The 17402-nt window shown below is 42.0% G+C and overlaps 2 protein-coding genes across 5 annotated transcripts; both read left to right on the plus strand.

Moving 5' to 3' along the window:
* The first annotated feature begins 1415 nt into the window (after positions 1–1415).
* Positions 1416–3927, plus strand: ciao2b (cytosolic iron-sulfur assembly component 2B). Its single transcript, XM_068327393.1, has 5 exons — positions 1416–1659; positions 2703–2782; positions 2983–3108; positions 3220–3265; positions 3366–3927. The coding sequence occupies exons 1-5, from the start codon at positions 1533–1535 to the stop codon at positions 3464–3466; spliced, it is 480 nt and encodes a 159-aa protein (XP_068183494.1). The 5' UTR covers positions 1416–1532; the 3' UTR covers positions 3467–3927.
* Positions 3928–5529: 1602 nt separating this feature from the next.
* wipf1b (WAS/WASL interacting protein family, member 1b) lies at positions 5530–17397 on the plus strand. Of its 4 annotated transcripts, none has more exons than XM_068326920.1 (11): positions 5530–5673; positions 9785–9892; positions 11736–11879; positions 12236–13115; positions 13351–13480; positions 13778–13933; positions 14057–14759; positions 14849–14952; positions 15084–15305; positions 15513–15626; positions 15817–17397. In XM_068326920.1, the coding sequence occupies exons 4-11, from the start codon at positions 13050–13052 to the stop codon at positions 15867–15869; spliced, it is 1548 nt and encodes a 515-aa protein (XP_068183021.1). In that variant the 5' UTR covers positions 5530–5673; positions 9785–9892; positions 11736–11879; positions 12236–13049; the 3' UTR covers positions 15870–17397. The 4 variants fall into 4 exon arrangements, with proteins under 4 accessions (XP_068183021.1, XP_068183022.1, XP_068183023.1 ...); XM_068326921.1 differs by having other exon boundaries at positions 13007–13115; XM_068326922.1 differs by having other exon boundaries at positions 11736–11820; positions 13007–13115.
* Positions 17398–17402: the final 5 nt, after the last annotated feature.

Consider the following 17402-nt stretch of genomic DNA (forward strand, 5'->3'; position numbering starts at 1 on the left):
TCTGCTGTTGTCCTTCTCTGACATTTGTATCCCCCATTACTTGTCAGCCGCCCTGTGCAGCCTTATTAAACCGAACACACATGTTTTCAAAAAAGGTGACCATCTTTGTGTGTCGCCTTGACCTCAGCATCTCATTAAAACCAGTCAAATGATGTCACAGGCACTGTTGGTTATGATCCTATCATTGTAATTTGGTATCTAACAGAATCATTTTCAATATTTTTTCTTCCTTTGCACTGACCATGTATGTCAAAATCTGGTTGGGAATTTTCATTCCTTGAATCAACCATTCCTTAGGTTATATTACCTTCTTCTGAAGCATATTCAAAAACAACCCAATGGTTATTTTAAAAAAAGCAAATCTAGTTTTTTTATGGCACACATTTGAACAAGTTGGTGTAGAAAATAGTCAGTAGCCAAAAGTAACAATATCAACAATCAGAAAAAAAACTAAAAGTGTACTGGATACGCTGCTCCTGCCAAGGTCATCTATGATATCAGCGCTTAATCATCTCTTATGATCCACAACAACGGTTATACAGCATCTGCAGAGACTCTGCCTGCCAACAGCAATACAAAGTACAAGGTTGGATGAAAAATGTAGTGATCTTTCACTTCCCTAATTGTTAAAATGATGATTATTGGATCAGATTCAGACAAATATTGTTGTGAATTTCAACTGGAAACCCTACTCTCATGTTAAACAGAGAGAACACAATGATTGTGGAAAAGGAAAATAACTGACAAATGAAAGGTAAATTAATGAGTCCTGATAATTTACCTACAGTACCTCCAGTCAAATCAGGAGGGAGAAAACTTACAATGAACCAATGAATAAATTAATGTAGAAGTCATTGTATAAATCAGTCAGTGACATATTTCTGTTACTAGACAAGTGATAATGAACTCTTTTTCTTTTTATACCTTTTCAGGACATTGCCAGTACAGTGCTGGATAGACAAACAAAAGGCAACTAGTAATACAATGAGATAAAATTGGCAAATTCTGCCATCTATGGGTCAAACAGTTAGTCACAACTAGCCTTCAAATGCAAAACCTCAAACGACTCAAAAAAGTAAAACACAACCTTACAGTTTTGACTTTAAAGTCAGAATTTTGAGGTTCATGTCGAAAGTTTTAAATATTTTTTTTTGTTACATTATACTCAAAAAACTTCAGAATTTTAAGATTAAAGTATTTCCCGGTTTTAAAAAATGAACACTTCTGTCTTTAATGCATACATTATTTATTTAAAAAATCTAGTATATATCTAAATAAATAATATTTATAAAATTACCCACAAGATTTTTCCCTGCGCGTTTTCTAAGACTCCACGCGATCCGCGACCAAATTGTGGTGACTGTCCCTTTAAGAAACCCTTTTTTGGACCCACTCTCTTTCCGTTCATACAGGAAGTGTTTGTTTTGGTGCTTATCTGCACTTGGCAGAACCGTGTGGGGAGCGTTATACGGGGCTCTCTATCTGTGTCTGTGGTAGAACTTATTTGTTAGACCTGTAATAACTTTTAAAAAATGTCGGGAGGGACACATTTGGATAACGCGAACCCTGTCATTTTCCAGCGGTCCGGAGAGAGGCTGCTCACAGCGACAGACGAGGATGAAGACGTTCACGACCCCATCGACGACAGGGAAATATTCGATATCCTCTTGTGAAATTGAAATTTATTTTTTTTATTTAGGATTGTTTATAAGCCTGACATGTGTCTGGCTAAAATTAATGTACAACATGTGTTCAAAAGAGTTATAAAAATATACAATGACAGTCACCGGCGTTATAGAACATATCAGCCAAGCTGTTATAACAGCCAAGCTGTTACATCAGTATGAAATAATGGAAATCGTTGTGCACGAACTGTTCTAATATTTATTTTTACTTTTAACATTTTATGTTAAAAAATGAGTAATGTGTTCATGGATGCGTCCCACGAGTTCTAAAACTACATAAAATCAGATTTGTGTTATCTTTTTTCATTATTGAAAACGAGCAAAACCCGGGGTGTGACGCAGATAAAGGATATTATTGTTTATTGTTATGTTGTTGTTGTTGTTGTTTTTTTACCCTCAAACTTCTGGAAATGCTCTTCCTGTAATGGTAGAAGTTTGAAATCTTGATTGGAGTATCTTTTCAATGTTTTCCTCAATCCGATGAGTCATTGTGATATTTAATATTTTCACTGAAAAATGGCGAGTTATGAGAAAGGCTGAAGACATGGATGAAGATTATACAAGGACCAGTGATATGGACAGACATTTAAAATACTTTGGACAGTATACCTACCAAATATACATTGGTTATTTACTAGTATTTATATATTGATAATATATTTATATTTGCAATTGATATATTATTATAATTGTCTCTTTTGACAATGAAAGTAATAATTAGTTACAGCCTTTGGACAAAGCCAAACAAGTTGTAGTGGGATAAATTTGATGTGTGCACATTGGCACACAAAAAATGATTTTTTTGACCATAGAAAAAAATTACACCTCATTGCTTAAGGACATTAAATTGTAGGAAGGTAGGTAATGCAGTGTTTTGCTATTATTGTGGTGTCTGTCATAGTAATAGTGATTAACTGACTTTCAAACACTTCTTTTGCTTTGCGGGTCGCAGGGGTTACTTGAGCAGCACTCGTTTTGTGTTTTAATATTTTGTTTGTAAGTTCTTTAATTAGCTACATCTGATCAGATCCATCAATGACCCGGAACATCCGCTGTCTCTGGAGGAACTCAATGTTGTGGAGCAAGTTAGAGTCAAGGTCTGAACCTTTATCAGTGTGTTTTAATGCTGGGGTTTTTTTGTGATTGTTGTGGTTTATTAACAGACAGAAAGTGAGATAAAAGTATGCTTTGGAATGGACTTTCTGTTTCTCTTTTTCTGTGAAGTTAAAGTAAGATATCGTTAGACATTAATCTTCATAGACCAAACTTATCTTTATTTTTTACTACATTTTCTCAGGTTAACGATCCTGGAAGCACCGTGGATATTGAGTTCACACCTACCATCCCTCACTGTAGCATGGCGACGCTCATTGGTCTGTCAATCAAAGTCAAACTGTTACGCTCCCTGCCAGACAGGTTTAAAGTACGTGTGTTGGTGCTCGGGATGCATGTGTAACTTTGCTGCCATTTTGATGAACAACATGTCACAGAATGTGGATATTTTGTTGTTGAATGTTTTTCTGTTTCTGCTCAGATTGATGTTCACATTACTCCTGGGACACATGCCTCAGAGGAAGCAGGTAAGACGGTTTTAGATCACGTATACTCTAATCATTTTAAAGCTGAAGACATTTTATTTTGTGGAATTTTGTACATACTATTTCACATTTTTGTGCGCAGTGAACAAACAGCTGGCTGATAAAGAGAGAGTGGCAGCAGCTCTGGAGAACTCGTCGCTACTGGAGGTTGTCAACCAGTGTCTGTCCACCAGGACCATCTGAGCAGCCAATCAGCTTGATCATCTTCTGCCTTAAGTCGGGCTCTTATTGCAAAAGATTCACGCTTTGTTCTTTGTTTGATATTTGAGTTTTGCCTGCCAGGCTCTTCTCATCCAAATGTGAACAACTGCAGCTGTTATTAGCAGCAAAAGGAAGTCAGAATTGTTGTTTGCACAGCCTGCTTCAAAGCTTTCTTTAGAAAAGTGCAGAGATTCTCAATTCTTGAGTATGCCCATCTCAGCAGTGTTTGAAACCATTACTGCAGAATATTCCTCCATCCTTAAAACTTTGGGGATCATAAAAACCATTAAGAATCTCTGCCAGGTGGATTTTCTGCAATGTCATTGTTATTTTAATTCAATTTTTAAAGGAATATTTGCACACAACACCTACTGCTTTTGCATGTACACTTCTCACCTGTGTTTAAAAATGTTTTGGACATTTTATTAAAAATGTTTGAGATATTTGCCATGTGTGTGTTTCTTTAGATTCATTTGATAATTTTCAAAGTAATTTTTTTATACCTTAAAAAGTCATGAATTAACCTTTTTTGACGGGTGAATTATGAAAGGATAAACATTTAAACAATAGAGCAGTAACAGATGTTAGTTAGTAGACTTCGGTCCATACCTGCATTCATCCAACAGAGGGCGTCCTTCTCCCTTTCATGTTTTTTGAAAAATGCAAAGCGAAATCTGTTCCAATCTATCAGGTTAAAGACACAAAAAAAGCACATGTCTGACCACCTGCTCCCTCGCCTAACAACCATTCCAGGCTTTACTCAACTGTTATTTAACCGGATCTACAAAGATGCAAAGAAAGTCATCAATTCCAAATGTGTCTCATCCAAACATCACCAAGGGGGCGGCAGTAGCTCAGTCCACTGGGTGCTGTGCTTTGCGGCCGGAGTGTGGCGAGTTTAAGGAGACCCACATGGACTAAAAGTGTGGGGTGTGAATTGCAGTTGGAGCGTTCGCCAGCTGAGCCCCCCAATGCGCGCTGGGGACGGTGCATCTCCGGTGCAACGCGTCTTCACGCCGCTTCATCATCACCCTCTCCCTATTTGCAAGTTTGCCCATTGTGTGTACTAGGTTCTGCATATATACGTGTGTTGTTTTTTTTAAAAAAAAAAAAAGGTTGAAAAGAGTACAAAAAATGATATAAATTCCCTTCGAGGATAAATAAAGGCTGTTTGTCTTTCTTCTTCATGGCAGGCTATGTAAAAGTAAAAGACTATTATAGTGACAAACAGGATTATAACACGTTTAACACACAGAGTGACAAAAACATTAAAATAACACATATTTACTTGTTGGAGAAGGAAGTGAGAGTTGTTCGACAGACTAGAACAGTAAGAATTTTTTCCCTCTTCTTCCACATCTGGAAACATTGCATCACTGCTAAAACCCTGGATAAGAAAGCCAGCCGGCACAGCTGCAGCTACCTAAGCCAGAGCCATACATACAGATGGTTTAGCTAAACAGGGTAGTCCAAGGATGGAGACACTCAACACAGAGAGGGCAGTCCACAGGGTTTACCCACGAATATCTGCTCTCTTTTTAATAGCATCACATTTGGCTATGCTCTGTGAAATTGGGATGTGACCATGATGGGGACTACTTTACATAAAAGTCTCTGTGTGAAGGTGGCTTCTATTACTTTTACATTCTCAATTACATAATTTATAATTAAATTCTTATCATCATCATCATTATTATTATTATTATTAATATTATTATTATTATAACTCATTAACTTATTTTGTACACCTTCATGATAATCAGAAGCTGGGATTGGGGCACCTCCCCTCCATCCTTCTGCAGTCTGCATAAAGAGCTCAATTATTATTTTTTTAATTGTTTATAAATGCAAAGTGTGGCAAAACATTCATAAATTCTCATAATATGATTAAAGAGAGTTTAGTACCTCTACATTCATACTTCCACTAGTCGTTTCATTTCAGGGGCCCCGCGCCCCAGAAGAACTCATATTTAGCAGCGCCCCTGGCAGAGGAGTTCCTCAAAGGACTGTCCGTTAGGAGGTTTAGCGCAACCCAGTGTGCGCAGGGCTCTGGATGAGCTGGCATGCCTTCAAGTCCTCTGTATACTTAAGGATCGACTGCACAGAGCTCGTCAACACCAGCACCAAGCTCGGTTCGGCTGTGGATGAAAAGTTTATCAACCCTACACCAAAGCTTCGAACGCATTGAGGTAGGTCAAGAAACCCTACGGTTAAGTTTGGTGTGACTTTTACGAGCGCGTAAAGAAGTGGTTTCAGTGAAGCGGAAAACTGCGAGATCCGAGTTTGGGTTAAGCAGAAGAAGTTGACATCTTCCAGACAGCTGCTAGGAATGTTCCAGCAGTGATGGCGACAGGACTGAAACAAACTGTTTGCTTCGGCCCCCAAACAAACGGGTTGGCGTTTACGCAGTGTTGTCAACTGGTGGGGATGTTGGAAACACTCCAAGGTTTGTCCTTTATTCCTCCTACAGCTGTTGGCCATTACAAATGTTTCTTTTAAAACGATGAGGAACCATGCTGAATATGAGACGAGGGTTGCCCCCCCCCCCCATTTTTTTTGTGCAGAAAGTTGCAGAGACGAGGGAAAAAGCTGTTGCTTTTTGGCATATTTTTCCGGTTTTTTTATCCGGTGGGGGAGAGACACACACGCGTAAACACGAGCAGTCACGCACAGAGGAAAGAAATCAACAGTCTTACGCTTCATCTGAACATGTAATGTACAAGAAAAGTGTTAGTTTGTTCGGATCCAACTGGTTGGAATGTCATTTAACTGTAAGCAGCGGAGAGAGACCCACTCTGAAGCCCACCCAGACAGCAGTGAACAGTGAGTTTAAAACAGTCCACTGCTGGGTTTAAATGGAGGGATTCTGATTGGACACATGATATGATGCTCATCCAGCTGCCTTGTGTAGATGGACTGTTTTTGTGTCTCTTAGTTCTAAATATTTTACTAAAAACATCCAAATCTACATGAAACTTTATTGTCTTAGTATTACTGGCTTTATTCTAATCTTATCACCCTGCTTAATGCATGTATATGTTGACACATCGTCGTTGACTTCTGCAAAATGAAAGACGCAGACAGACTCAGACTTCTCTTTTAAAGAGATCAAATATGATTTCGATATTGACTCTGAGGTGTGTCGGTATTGACATTAGTGTGAAGTGATCCATTACATTCTCTCTGTTCCCGGTACACCCTGGATTATTTGTTGATTAAAAAACGTTTTTGTTGGTTTAAAAAGAACAGATTTTTTTTTTATTTAATAAAATAAAGAACCACCTCCATGAACCCACAGAAAGACCTCCCTGAGCTTATTAGAGCTATTATTTAGCCTGGATTTCGGTTTAAAACTACAAACTGTACTCTCTGTCCGCTTTTTAAGAGGGAGGCTCGTTCAGGAGGAGCAGGTTCAGGTCCGGCGTGTCGCTGGGGGGTCACATCGACCTACCTGCAGAATGAACCAGGAGGAGATGTTACCGCCTTGTGGGATGGAAATACCAACGAATGTCACTACATCTTTTTTTTTTTGTGATGATTGTGAAACTTATTGTCAGATAAACTTATGCGTGCGTCAGCCTCGAGTGACGCGTCTCCCAGCTGGTGCGTCATTGACCTCATCCTTACGCCTAGACACCTATGGGTGACGTCACTTGCATTTCTTTCCAATCTACGAGTTTTCACGCTCTTATTGCAAACTGTGAACCGAACTTAGAGTAATTATTTGCGATGGTAATGAGTCGTGGACACGTGGCGCGTCTGTTTCTGGTGTCTGTCGACAGAACTGGTTCCTGTAACGGCTGTTGGTTTATGTAAAGGTTTCTGTTGTTGTGCCCTCATTCATGCCCTTTGTCAGAGAACCGTGCAGTTTCATCTCTGAGTTCTTGGCATTCCTCTGCAGAGCCCCGGGGTGAGCCCAGCTTTGGTTAGGAAGTGGGTGATTCCGGGTGTGTGACCTCCCTTTATTCTAACGTGTTTCGCGTCCTGTCTTGAACCCGATCGGAGACCTTACAACCTGTCTGTCTGCGCGTCGTGACGCACAAGGACCAAATGAATCTAGAGCGCCATTTGCGCGCAGAGAATAACATGTGCGTTTGTTTAGCGTGCGAGCTCAGCAGAGTTCGCATAATGCGGCTCTGTGCTCTCTCTCTCTATCTCTCTCTCTCTCTCTCTCCCTCTCTCTCTCTCTGCATTCATCTCTGTTTCCTGTCCACTACACGTGATCCCGCATCTCGTTGTCAATCCCACACCGAACCTCATGACCGAGTGTCTTCATGTGAATCACCCATAATAAAAACATAAACCACTGATGCGTTCAAACATCTTTTTTTTTGTGTTTTACCTTTGGAATCAGTGTTGTAGTGAACGCTCAGTTATATTGCCTGACGCACAGCCGGAGGAGCATCTCAGATATGTAGAAGGCTGAAGTTGGAGGGCCTGAATAACATTTTCGAGGCATTTGTGCTTGACCAATGGTTTATGAGTCATCTGTAGGGACTGACTAGCCCGCAGGCGAGCTGCATTCATGTTCATGTGACTATGACCTATCCCCTCCTCTCTCCTGTCCTGTCTTCCTCCTCCTTATAGTTATTTACACTGATGACTCTTGTGACTTTTTTAAAACTAAACTTATATCCACAATGTGCTCACACTCCTTACAAAGCAACATGACGGCTACTGAGGGAACACATACCTATTTCAATATGGAAATGTCTGAATCATCTGTGCCTTCTTGTTATGTGTCATTAGACGCAAAACATCTAATCTAATAGTTATTTCATTCCCTGTGAAGAGTTTCAGTTTGTCACGTCATCAGTGCACTGATGTGTTTCCTGCTCTTGACACTTGTTGCAAACCTTCATTCCTTAAAACCACTGAGTTAATGACCTGATTCATTATCATAGATAACACAGGCTAACGATAGTCTGCACTAAGTACACGTCCTGCAACAAACTCTTGACATGACACAGCTTTGAAATTCCACCGAGATAACGCTTTCATTCAGTGATTAACGCCCTAATGACCTGAGTCAGCAGCTTTGATGATTTCAATGATTTCAATGAATGCACATGTCTCAGCATATACAGATCAACACTCTACCCCATCGTGTTGAGCATCAGCTATGGAACAGCATGATTTTAATGCAGTTGTGACTTAGATCTGCTGGCTCGGCGTGTCACAAAACAATCCAACTTGATGTAAAGTGTTAACAGGAAGTCGGATATCATTATGGAAAGACGCTGAAACGACAGACACTCTCTGTCCACAGTTTATTTCTACCATAAAATGATAGAATGGAGCATTCTCTTGTATCATGAATTCAGCTGCTTCATCCCATCAGCAAAACGGAACGGGTGAATCCCCTCTGGAGCTGGGAAGAGGAGGCAAGAGGGAGAAGTATTGAAACGCAGCCGATGGTAGGTTTGGCAGGCCGCCCCTGCATGTGCTGTGAGACAGGAAGTGTGACCGAGAGCTGAGGAAGGGGCTGCTACGGCGCTACGCTAACCCCTTTGTACTGCAGCTTTAAGGGCTGTGGACTTAAATAGAAGCAGTTCTGCATTTTTCAGAACAGTAAGTGAAAAGTCATCGCTCTCTTTTTTTAAAAATTAGTCCTGTAATGCTGCAGCCGTAGGAGGGAACGTCTCTGGATACATTTGGAAGGAAGTGTACCTGATGTAAATGAGTTAAAATGAGATGCAGAGATTCAGCAGGAATGAAAAACCCCCAAATGATGATTCAGAGTCATAGTCGGGTGAACAGTCACTCCTCTGTTCTGGTCTTCTCATCCTCTTGACATCATCATGGATGCTTTTCCTCCTCCCCCAAGGATGGACAATCATTGATCCTACAAACCCACCAGACATGAGTCGACGTGTAAAACTAAATTTAAATTCCACCTTCCATACTTGCTGTTTATTTATTTTAAGGGCAATTTTAAGGTTATTTTACTAAATGTATCATTTAGAAGAGCCTCCTACTGCTTCTAATTGAAGCACTGAAACGTCACTCACATCTTCAAGGTGATGGATTACAGTTTGGCCTCGCTGCAGACTTCATTTTAATGACCGGAGGGAATAGTAATACCCCTTCTTTCCCCAGACGGGGGAACTGAAAATGAGGAAGTGCCATACATTCACAGAAATATATGTATAATTGTTGTGTGCGTCTGTTAAAATGGGGCTTTCTGAATGTTAGTTTACAGGAAGAGGAATTAACAGCCTCATCTGGGGGCAGAATGTTTTAGAAGTTTTTGGGTTTTTTTAGATGCAGCTAACCTTCCGCTTCTTTTTCTGATTTCAGCTGCATGTGGCTGCTCTTCACATTTTGCTGTTTTATGAGGAATGAATTAAGGTGCTTCTTCTACTGCCTTCTCAACATACTGCTGCTTCTTCTATGGACACAGATTGAGTAAGTACGGCTTCTATATCCACCCAGTAGAAAGAAAATGTTTCGGTGAATAAAGACACAAAACTAAGATGTTACTTAAAAAGAGCTGCAATTATTTAAATGAATTTTTGTTAACCAGCATTGTTGCAAATAAAAGTAAACTCTTTTTATCATCACACTAAACTTAGAAAATGATGGGGTGTTTTTCAGCTCAACTCAATTTTTTTTATAGGAAATAAAGAAAAAAATATTAGGAAATTACTTTTTTATTGTTTGTTGTTAAATTAGTTTTTTATGTAATAACTTTTAGAAGTGTTTGGGTAACAAATACTTGCAAGAAGCAGTGTTAAAACACTCCATAGCTTAACAGGCTTGAAGTCACATCTGGTTGCATAGCGCATATGTCAAAAGAGGAAACACACACACACACGCACGCACACACGCACACACACACACACACACACACACACACACACACACACACACACACACACACACACACACACACTCATATACACACTTCACGAGATGTATTCAGCACTAATTTGTTTATTTGAAGAACATGTTCAAGATGCAAAATTTAGCTCTGATACAACAGACATAAAACCACGTCTGGCCTCAGATAACAAGTCTATGTGTGTGTGTGTGTGTGTGTGTGTGTGTGTGTGTGTGTGTGTGTGTGTGTGTGTGTGTATGTGTGTTAGTGAGTTACAGAGTAAGCGTCAACACACCACAGGATGTTAGCTTAGCCACTCAGCACTGTTTCTGCACAGCCGACACATTTATTTCTTCCCCTGCTTTACATTGGACGTGACTAAAAGGACCTTTTACCCCCCTGACCGGTGTTCAGTTATCTCAGAGTTCAATTTTTTTTTTTTTTTACAGCTGGAGAGATGGGCTTGTAATTACATCCTATCAGAATGTTCCCCATCAAATAATAACACGTGATACGTTTGGTTTGAGACAACTTTTCTGAAAGCTGTGTGACATCTTGGAGGAGTTAAGTTATGGGTGTTTCCCACTTAATAATACCCCCACTCCCACAGAGCTTCACCTCTGTGAAAACCACATTTCCTCATGGAACTGTTTTGCCTTCATCGGCAATGATGAAAATTTAAAAAAATAATTAAAACAAAGGCATTAATGCTATTCATAAAAAATACAAGATACAAACAGAGGGTGAATGGAATAATGATGGATTTATCCACTGTTATACATTCTAGTGTGTATACATATATATGTGTGTGTGCGTGTGTGTTTGTTCACAGTAGCTCTAATGAGGTTGTGTTGCACCGGAGGCTCAGCGACAGGATGAAGAAGCCCTTTTTTTTTTTTTACAGCCATTTGTAAACTGAAACACATGTGAGCTTCATGAAGTCTGTGTGTGTCTTCAAAGCGTTCACACACTGGAATCTGTCGTATCTCTTCTCTCTCTGTCGGTCAAAAGACCCATTGTCAGTGCTTAGCTAATATTAGGCTGTGGGTGAGTTACAGTGTGTGTGTGTGTGTGTGTGTGGGGGGGGGGGTTGTGGGGTAGTGTGGAGTGCAATTTGAATTTCAACAAACAGGCCTGTTTCCTCTGGCGGAAGTCGAATATCTTTCTCTTTTCCCTCTGAGCTGCTTCTGACTTATCAGCGTATCTCACACCGTCGCCTCACACATGAAACTCTTTACACTTTTTGCATTTTACTGTATTTTGCACAACGGTGTAGAAATTGCGTGATGAAAAACAAGGCGGGGTTTTTCACGCCCCCCCCCCCCTCCCTCCCCAAGCGAGACACAAGCAACCCGGTTAAACGGACTTCTCGCCTTCGTGCCTGATTTCATCTGCCACAGTTGTGTCACCGTCATTTCATCACTGCAGCAGGAAGTGAGCTGATGAGTGAGCGGCTGAGTCCTCGTCAAAACTGCTGAAGCGAGAGTCAGATCTGAACAACCTTAAGGATAAAGTAAGGCTTGACTCGGCGTTCACCGTCTGCTCTTGTGATGCCCAGCCCGCCTCGTGAAGGTCGGTCCACTCCACTGTTTGCTGTGGAAACATGTGACTTAACTGTCTGTATGGATTCTCATTCATCCAGGTCATGGTTATCTAAAGGTGTTTAAATCAATCCACTGGACTTTAACAAAGTTCCTTGAAGACGTTTCACCTCTCATCCAAGGGGCTTTTCCAGTTCTCAGAACTTTTTCAAAGTCCAGTGGATTGATTTGAAAAATTGTGAATGTGGCTTAACTTAATTACTTATTTGTCCAAATTGTAATGTAATCATAGATGTAATTGTAGCTGTCTTCTTGCAGTTATTCTGGATTAGTCGTGTTATATAGTCGATGCAAATACTCGCTTTTCTTTCTCATTTATATTGCCAGAAAATAATTATTCTTGATGTGTCGATCGCAATAAGCAAGCAAATAAATTCTCTGATGGCTCGAGGGGGAAAAAAAAGAGGTTGTGAGATGAAGACAAAAGATGAAGAGATCAAGTAAAAGAAAGAGAGGCGACATGCACATGAGAGGAAAGAGGAGAATGTCAAAATGGTGCAAAGATGAGTTACTGCCATTCTGGGAACCGGATGTGCTGCAGTGCTGGAGTTTTGTGATGACTTCCTGTTTATCAGCGGCATACAGGAAGTAGAAGCATTGAGAGAATGGGCTGGCTGTGCGTGTGTGTGACTCGAGATGAGAGGCTGAGCTGTGTGAGTATTTGTTTTAGGAGAAAGTGGTTCCTTTTGGACCGTGGATACCGTCCAATCAGCTGCCTCTTCTGTGCCCGGGGATTCACCTGACCTGATATCTGCAGCCGTATGCAGTCATTTTCATTAAAGATATCGGACCATAAAGTGTTAACGTGCTGCGTCTGACTGTGATATCAGCGATGAGTCGTCACAGACGACCGGGTTTTTGTGTAGAGGAAGTTTTTGTGAAGAGAAATGTAAAAACCTGCAGGACTATTTTCTTGCCTCTCCTTAACTCTTTCCTTTGTCCTTTGTTTCCTTTATCTTCTAGCTATTCTTCTTTCATTTGGTCTTGTTTTGTGAATATAATTTCATTGTCTGCAGTTTAACATTAATATGGTTTTGAATTTATTATCGTATTTTGTGTTTTCATCCCTTGGTCCTGCGTGTTTTCACTTTCCTCCAGCGTCCAACCTCCAGAGCAGACAGTTTAAAGTGGAGAGAGAACGATGCCGGTCCCACCCCCACCTCCGCCACCTGCCGGCGGGCCCCCCCCACCTCCCACCTTCAATCTTGTGAGTCATTCTATGCATCTTACCTGTCCTGTTGGACGTGCTCAGCAGAGGCGTCTTATGAATTTATCATACTGTTACAGATCATTTCCTGTTTGGGCTCCAGTTCTCTCCAGACACTCATCAGTATAGGTTCTAATGGCTTTAATAGACAAAGATCGATAATGGTGTTTGCTGTATCTCCTCTGTCTTACGCTTTTACGATTGTGTGTCACTTTTTTGCGTGTTTGTGTTACAGGCCAACACAGACAAGCCCAGTTTAAACCGCTCAGAGCAGCAAGATAGGGGTGCTCTGTTGTCCGACATTTGTAAAGGAGCCAGGTTAAAGAAGACTGTCACCAATGACCGCAGTGGACCCATCTTGGACAGTATGTTGGGAACTTTTTAGTAGCACTCCATAAAGTCTATTTTTATTGTCCCTAGAGGGGAAGCTTATTTGTAGCCGGCTGACATAGTCTCATGGCTTGAAACAACTGCTAAGTAAAGGAACAACTAGACCACACAACGCTAGAACGTCCTCAAACTGTTATTCAGTAAATAATCCCCCCCACTTAAATAAAAATAATAATATAAATAATGCATCTTTATGCAAATGTCCAAAATAAGAGTGTTGGAAATGTGTACAAGAAATGAAATATTCAAAACTGTTTCTTTCATCGTATCAGAACCTAAAGGAGGAGGAGGAGGAGGAGGAGGAGGAGGAGGAGGAGGAGGTGGGGGCGCTGGAGGAGGTTTCAGTGGTGGGGGTCCTGCTGGTCTGGGTGGCCTTTTTGCTGGGGGGATGCCCAAACTGAGGTCTGCAGCAAACAGAGAGTCCAGTGGTAGGTAGAGGAGTAAATAATAACCGCTGCATGTTGCTATGGCAACAGCCCAACAACATGCAGGTTAGGGAAATTTACAAAGTCCATGTTTCTAATGTTACCTTTTCCTTCTCTTTCCCTCAGACTCAGGGCCCACCCGAGGACCCGTGCTCCCCCCAGGGGGCCGGTCTTGTGGGCCGACACCCTTCGGTGGTGGTGGGGGAGCCCCCAAACTCCCAGCAGCTCCAGCTGGTGTCCGTGGATCTGTCCCCGATCTTCCTAAAGGCAGACCCAACTTCCCTTCAAGGCAAGACACCCCAGGGGGGCCCCCTCCTCCGGTACCCAACACCCCTCGACCCAACCAGAGCTTCCAGTCTCGCGGGGGCCCGCCTCCGCCGTCCTTACCTGGAGGACCCAGGACCAGCCCAGCTGTTTCTTCACCTCCTAGCGTTCCCCCGGGGAGGCACGGACCTCTCCCGCCCCCACCGGGGGGCTCCTCAGGGGGGCCCAGACCAGGACCCCCGACACCTCATCCACCTCCAAGTAGCAGCCGATGTTCCTTTCCGCCAGTCCCCGGAGGGAGGCCTCCGTTCCCGGACGACCGACCCCCACCTCCTCCAGCACCTTTGGGGGGCCATCGGCCATCCATGCCCCGCGATGTGCCCCCTCCTCCACCTCCCTCCCTGAACTCCAAACCTTCGGCTTTCTCTTCCTCTCGACCGTCGGGTGGAGGCGCGCCTCCCCTCCCACCGGGCCGACCGGGCCCTCCTCCCCTGCCCCCCACCCCAGCTGGAGGTGACGACCACAGCATCCCTCGTCTGCCCCAAAGGAACACCTCCCTCAATAAGTACTGACACGAATCTGGTTCTGACATGTTGTTTAAGTGTGAATGCAGACGTGTATCCAGTTTAAAATTGAGTTATTTCTCCTTGCCAGCCACAGTCCGTCTGCCCCCCATAGTCGGGCGGGACCCCTCCCTCCTCCACCGAATGAAAGACCCCCACCTCTCAGCAGGAACCAATCCTCAACACGCAACACAGGTGTGCAGCCGCCGTAAACGTTTAGTGAGTTGGAATGCGGCGTGAAAAGTTCACGTCATGAAGTAAAAATCTAGTGGTATCCATTCTCATAAAGGATTCACTTTTCACTTCCACCCCCCCACTTCCAAAAGGCCCCCATCCTCCACCTCCTCCTTCAGGGCGTAACATGGGCGGAAGCAGCGTGAGGTCATCGCCACATCCTTCTCCCATCGGTCGACCCGGGCCGGAGCCCCCTCGAAGCGGACCAGGTAGACCTCCCCTCCCTCCGGACCGGCCGGGGATGGGAGGACCCCCCCCACCTCCTCCACCCATGGGCAACGGCTTCCAGAATTCTCACCACAACCTGATCCAGGGTGGGTAGTCACATGGTGTCGGTGTGGGTGTGATTTAAAGACAAATGCTGCACCAGTTAGAGAAACTTTTTTTCCCCATTAGATAAACCTGTTGGTTCTTGGCATCGTGTTAAATCACGTGATTTAACACGATTCTTCTATTTCACAATTAAATAGTGATTTCTAGTCTGATGGACACACACAACCTCCACCTTTCTCTGCTAACAGATGAGTGGGAGAGTCGCTTCAATTTTCACCCCGTGTCGGACTTCCCTCCACCTGAACCCTACGTGCCCTTCCAGAAGACCTACCCCAGCAAGATCGGCAAGACCGATGGCAGAGGTAAGGGAAATAAAAGATCTGATAAGTAAATGGTGCTATTTACAGTATGTAAATACTGTAATATGTAATATGCAGTACTGTATGTGCAGTACTTGAGAATAAATATGGCTAATCGTGATACAGCGACACCTGGTGGAGGAAATTAAAACTTCAGGAAACTTAAAATAATTGTACCTTTGCCGCTTTACAGGTTCTGCTAAAAAGGAAAGAGGAGCTCCTCCTCTTCCTCCAATACCTAGGTGAAGAAGAACCATCAGAAAAAACACCTGGACCACCTCTCTCTCTCTCTCTCTCTCTCTCTCTCTCTCTCTCTCTCTCTCTCTCTCCCTCACTATTTCTCTCTTCGCGCTTCTCGTCTGCAGCTTGCGTGTCATCTATGGACTGCAACATGTCAAACGGACCTTGACGACTACAAGGACACACTCGTAACGTGAAGCTCCTATTATGGACCTCTGCAGCTGCAGAAAAGCACCATTTTAAAGACCAAAGCCTGTTCGTTCTCCGGTACACTGTGTTCAAATAGGGAAAGAAAATTTACAACTATGCTGTAGCTTAAGATTCTTTTTGCGGGAGTTTCTTTGACCTGTTTGTAACGATAAACATGATATTTTTCCAACCAGCAAAATATTGAGAAAAGAAGACAAACTCTTACTTGACAAATAAACCAGCATCTGGGAGGAAGCACATGTGACTTTCCCACAAATATTAGGTAAAGCTAAATCAACATCTTGCAGCAATATTATTAATTGCTTTACAGCATTAGTCTATAATGCGACCAATCCAACGTGTTGACATGCTATTTGTCTCATGTTTCTCTTGTGCCTTTTTTCTATTCAGGACTGTAATTTTCAGGCTGCTTAAATGATTTAAATAGTCTTTTAGTGCCTGTAAATTATTGATGCATGTTTGTTCAGCTAGATTGTTTCGACTCTGCTCGTGTAAATGGAAAAACAGAAGCAATAGAGCGGCTGAATTGCCACAGCATTTAGAATATTTTAAATGACATCGATTCGTCGATGGTCGTGGAACCAAACTAAAAATGGTCCAACCTCCTGCTACCACTGCACAACACATCAGGGGAAAAGCGGGTGTTTAATTTGTCTCCGCCAAATGTGCCTTCACGGTGTGTATATTTACATCTGTGTGTTTCTGTTGGAACCACTTAATGGTACTTTTCATTTGTTAAATGTGACGTGAGCATGCATTTTATGTTTTGTGATTGAGATGTTTTAAAGGACGTTGTACAGTGTTTTAGCAGCTTTGGTTTACAATAGGGCAGATTTTTCGTTCGCTGTTTTGTTAAAAGCTGCTTTAATTTACCATGAAGGACCTATGTATGTATTTGTATGATTTAATCGAATGGTATTGAAGGACTGTATTATATAAATTATGTGACTGAAGTGTGCAGTATTATTGTTTTTCTCTGCGTTTCTTCTTCATCTACTACTGCTTTGCAAGATCTTTAGTCTGTGGGATAAATTTTTATCATTTGAAACTTTAACAAAAAGACAATCAGAGGAAAAAAATTCCAGTTCACGTCCATAAATAAAATACTTTAAGATGCTTTATGAACTCTATGTAGGATGAAATGTCATTTTCTTTGAATCATAACATATCAAGTAATTTTGCTATTCCTCCACAAAAGATGATCAATTTATCACAGTTATTTGACAGTGAACCCTAATGATGTAATCAAGATGTAGGGATATGAATGACCGGATAAATATGCATTTTACATGTTTGTGCAATAAAGATGGACAATGCAACTACATGATA

The sequence above is a fragment of the Antennarius striatus genome, chromosome 11 (assembly GCF_040054535.1).
Source record: "Antennarius striatus isolate MH-2024 chromosome 11, ASM4005453v1, whole genome shotgun sequence".
Taxonomy (NCBI): Eukaryota; Metazoa; Chordata; class Actinopteri; order Lophiiformes; family Antennariidae; genus Antennarius; species Antennarius striatus.

Coding starts and splice junctions, on each gene's coding strand:
- ciao2b (XM_068327393.1), top strand. CDS start 1,533: ATGTCGGGAGGGACACATTTGGATAACGCGAACCCTGTCATTTTCCAG. Junction 2,783..2,982: donor TGGAGCAAGTTAGAGTCAAG/GTCTGAACCTTT, acceptor ACATTTTCTCAG/GTTAACGATCCTGGAAGCAC. Junction 3,266..3,365: donor ACATGCCTCAGAGGAAGCAG/GTAAGACGGTTT, acceptor TTTTGTGCGCAG/TGAACAAACAGCTGGCTGAT.
- wipf1b (XM_068326920.1), top strand. CDS start 13,050: ATGCCGGTCCCACCCCCACCTCCGCCACCTGCCGGCGGGCCCCCCCCA. Junction 14,953..15,083: donor ATCCTCAACACGCAACACAG/GTGTGCAGCCGC, acceptor CACTTCCAAAAG/GCCCCCATCCTCCACCTCCT. Junction 15,306..15,512: donor TCACCACAACCTGATCCAGG/GTGGGTAGTCAC, acceptor CTCTGCTAACAG/ATGAGTGGGAGAGTCGCTTC.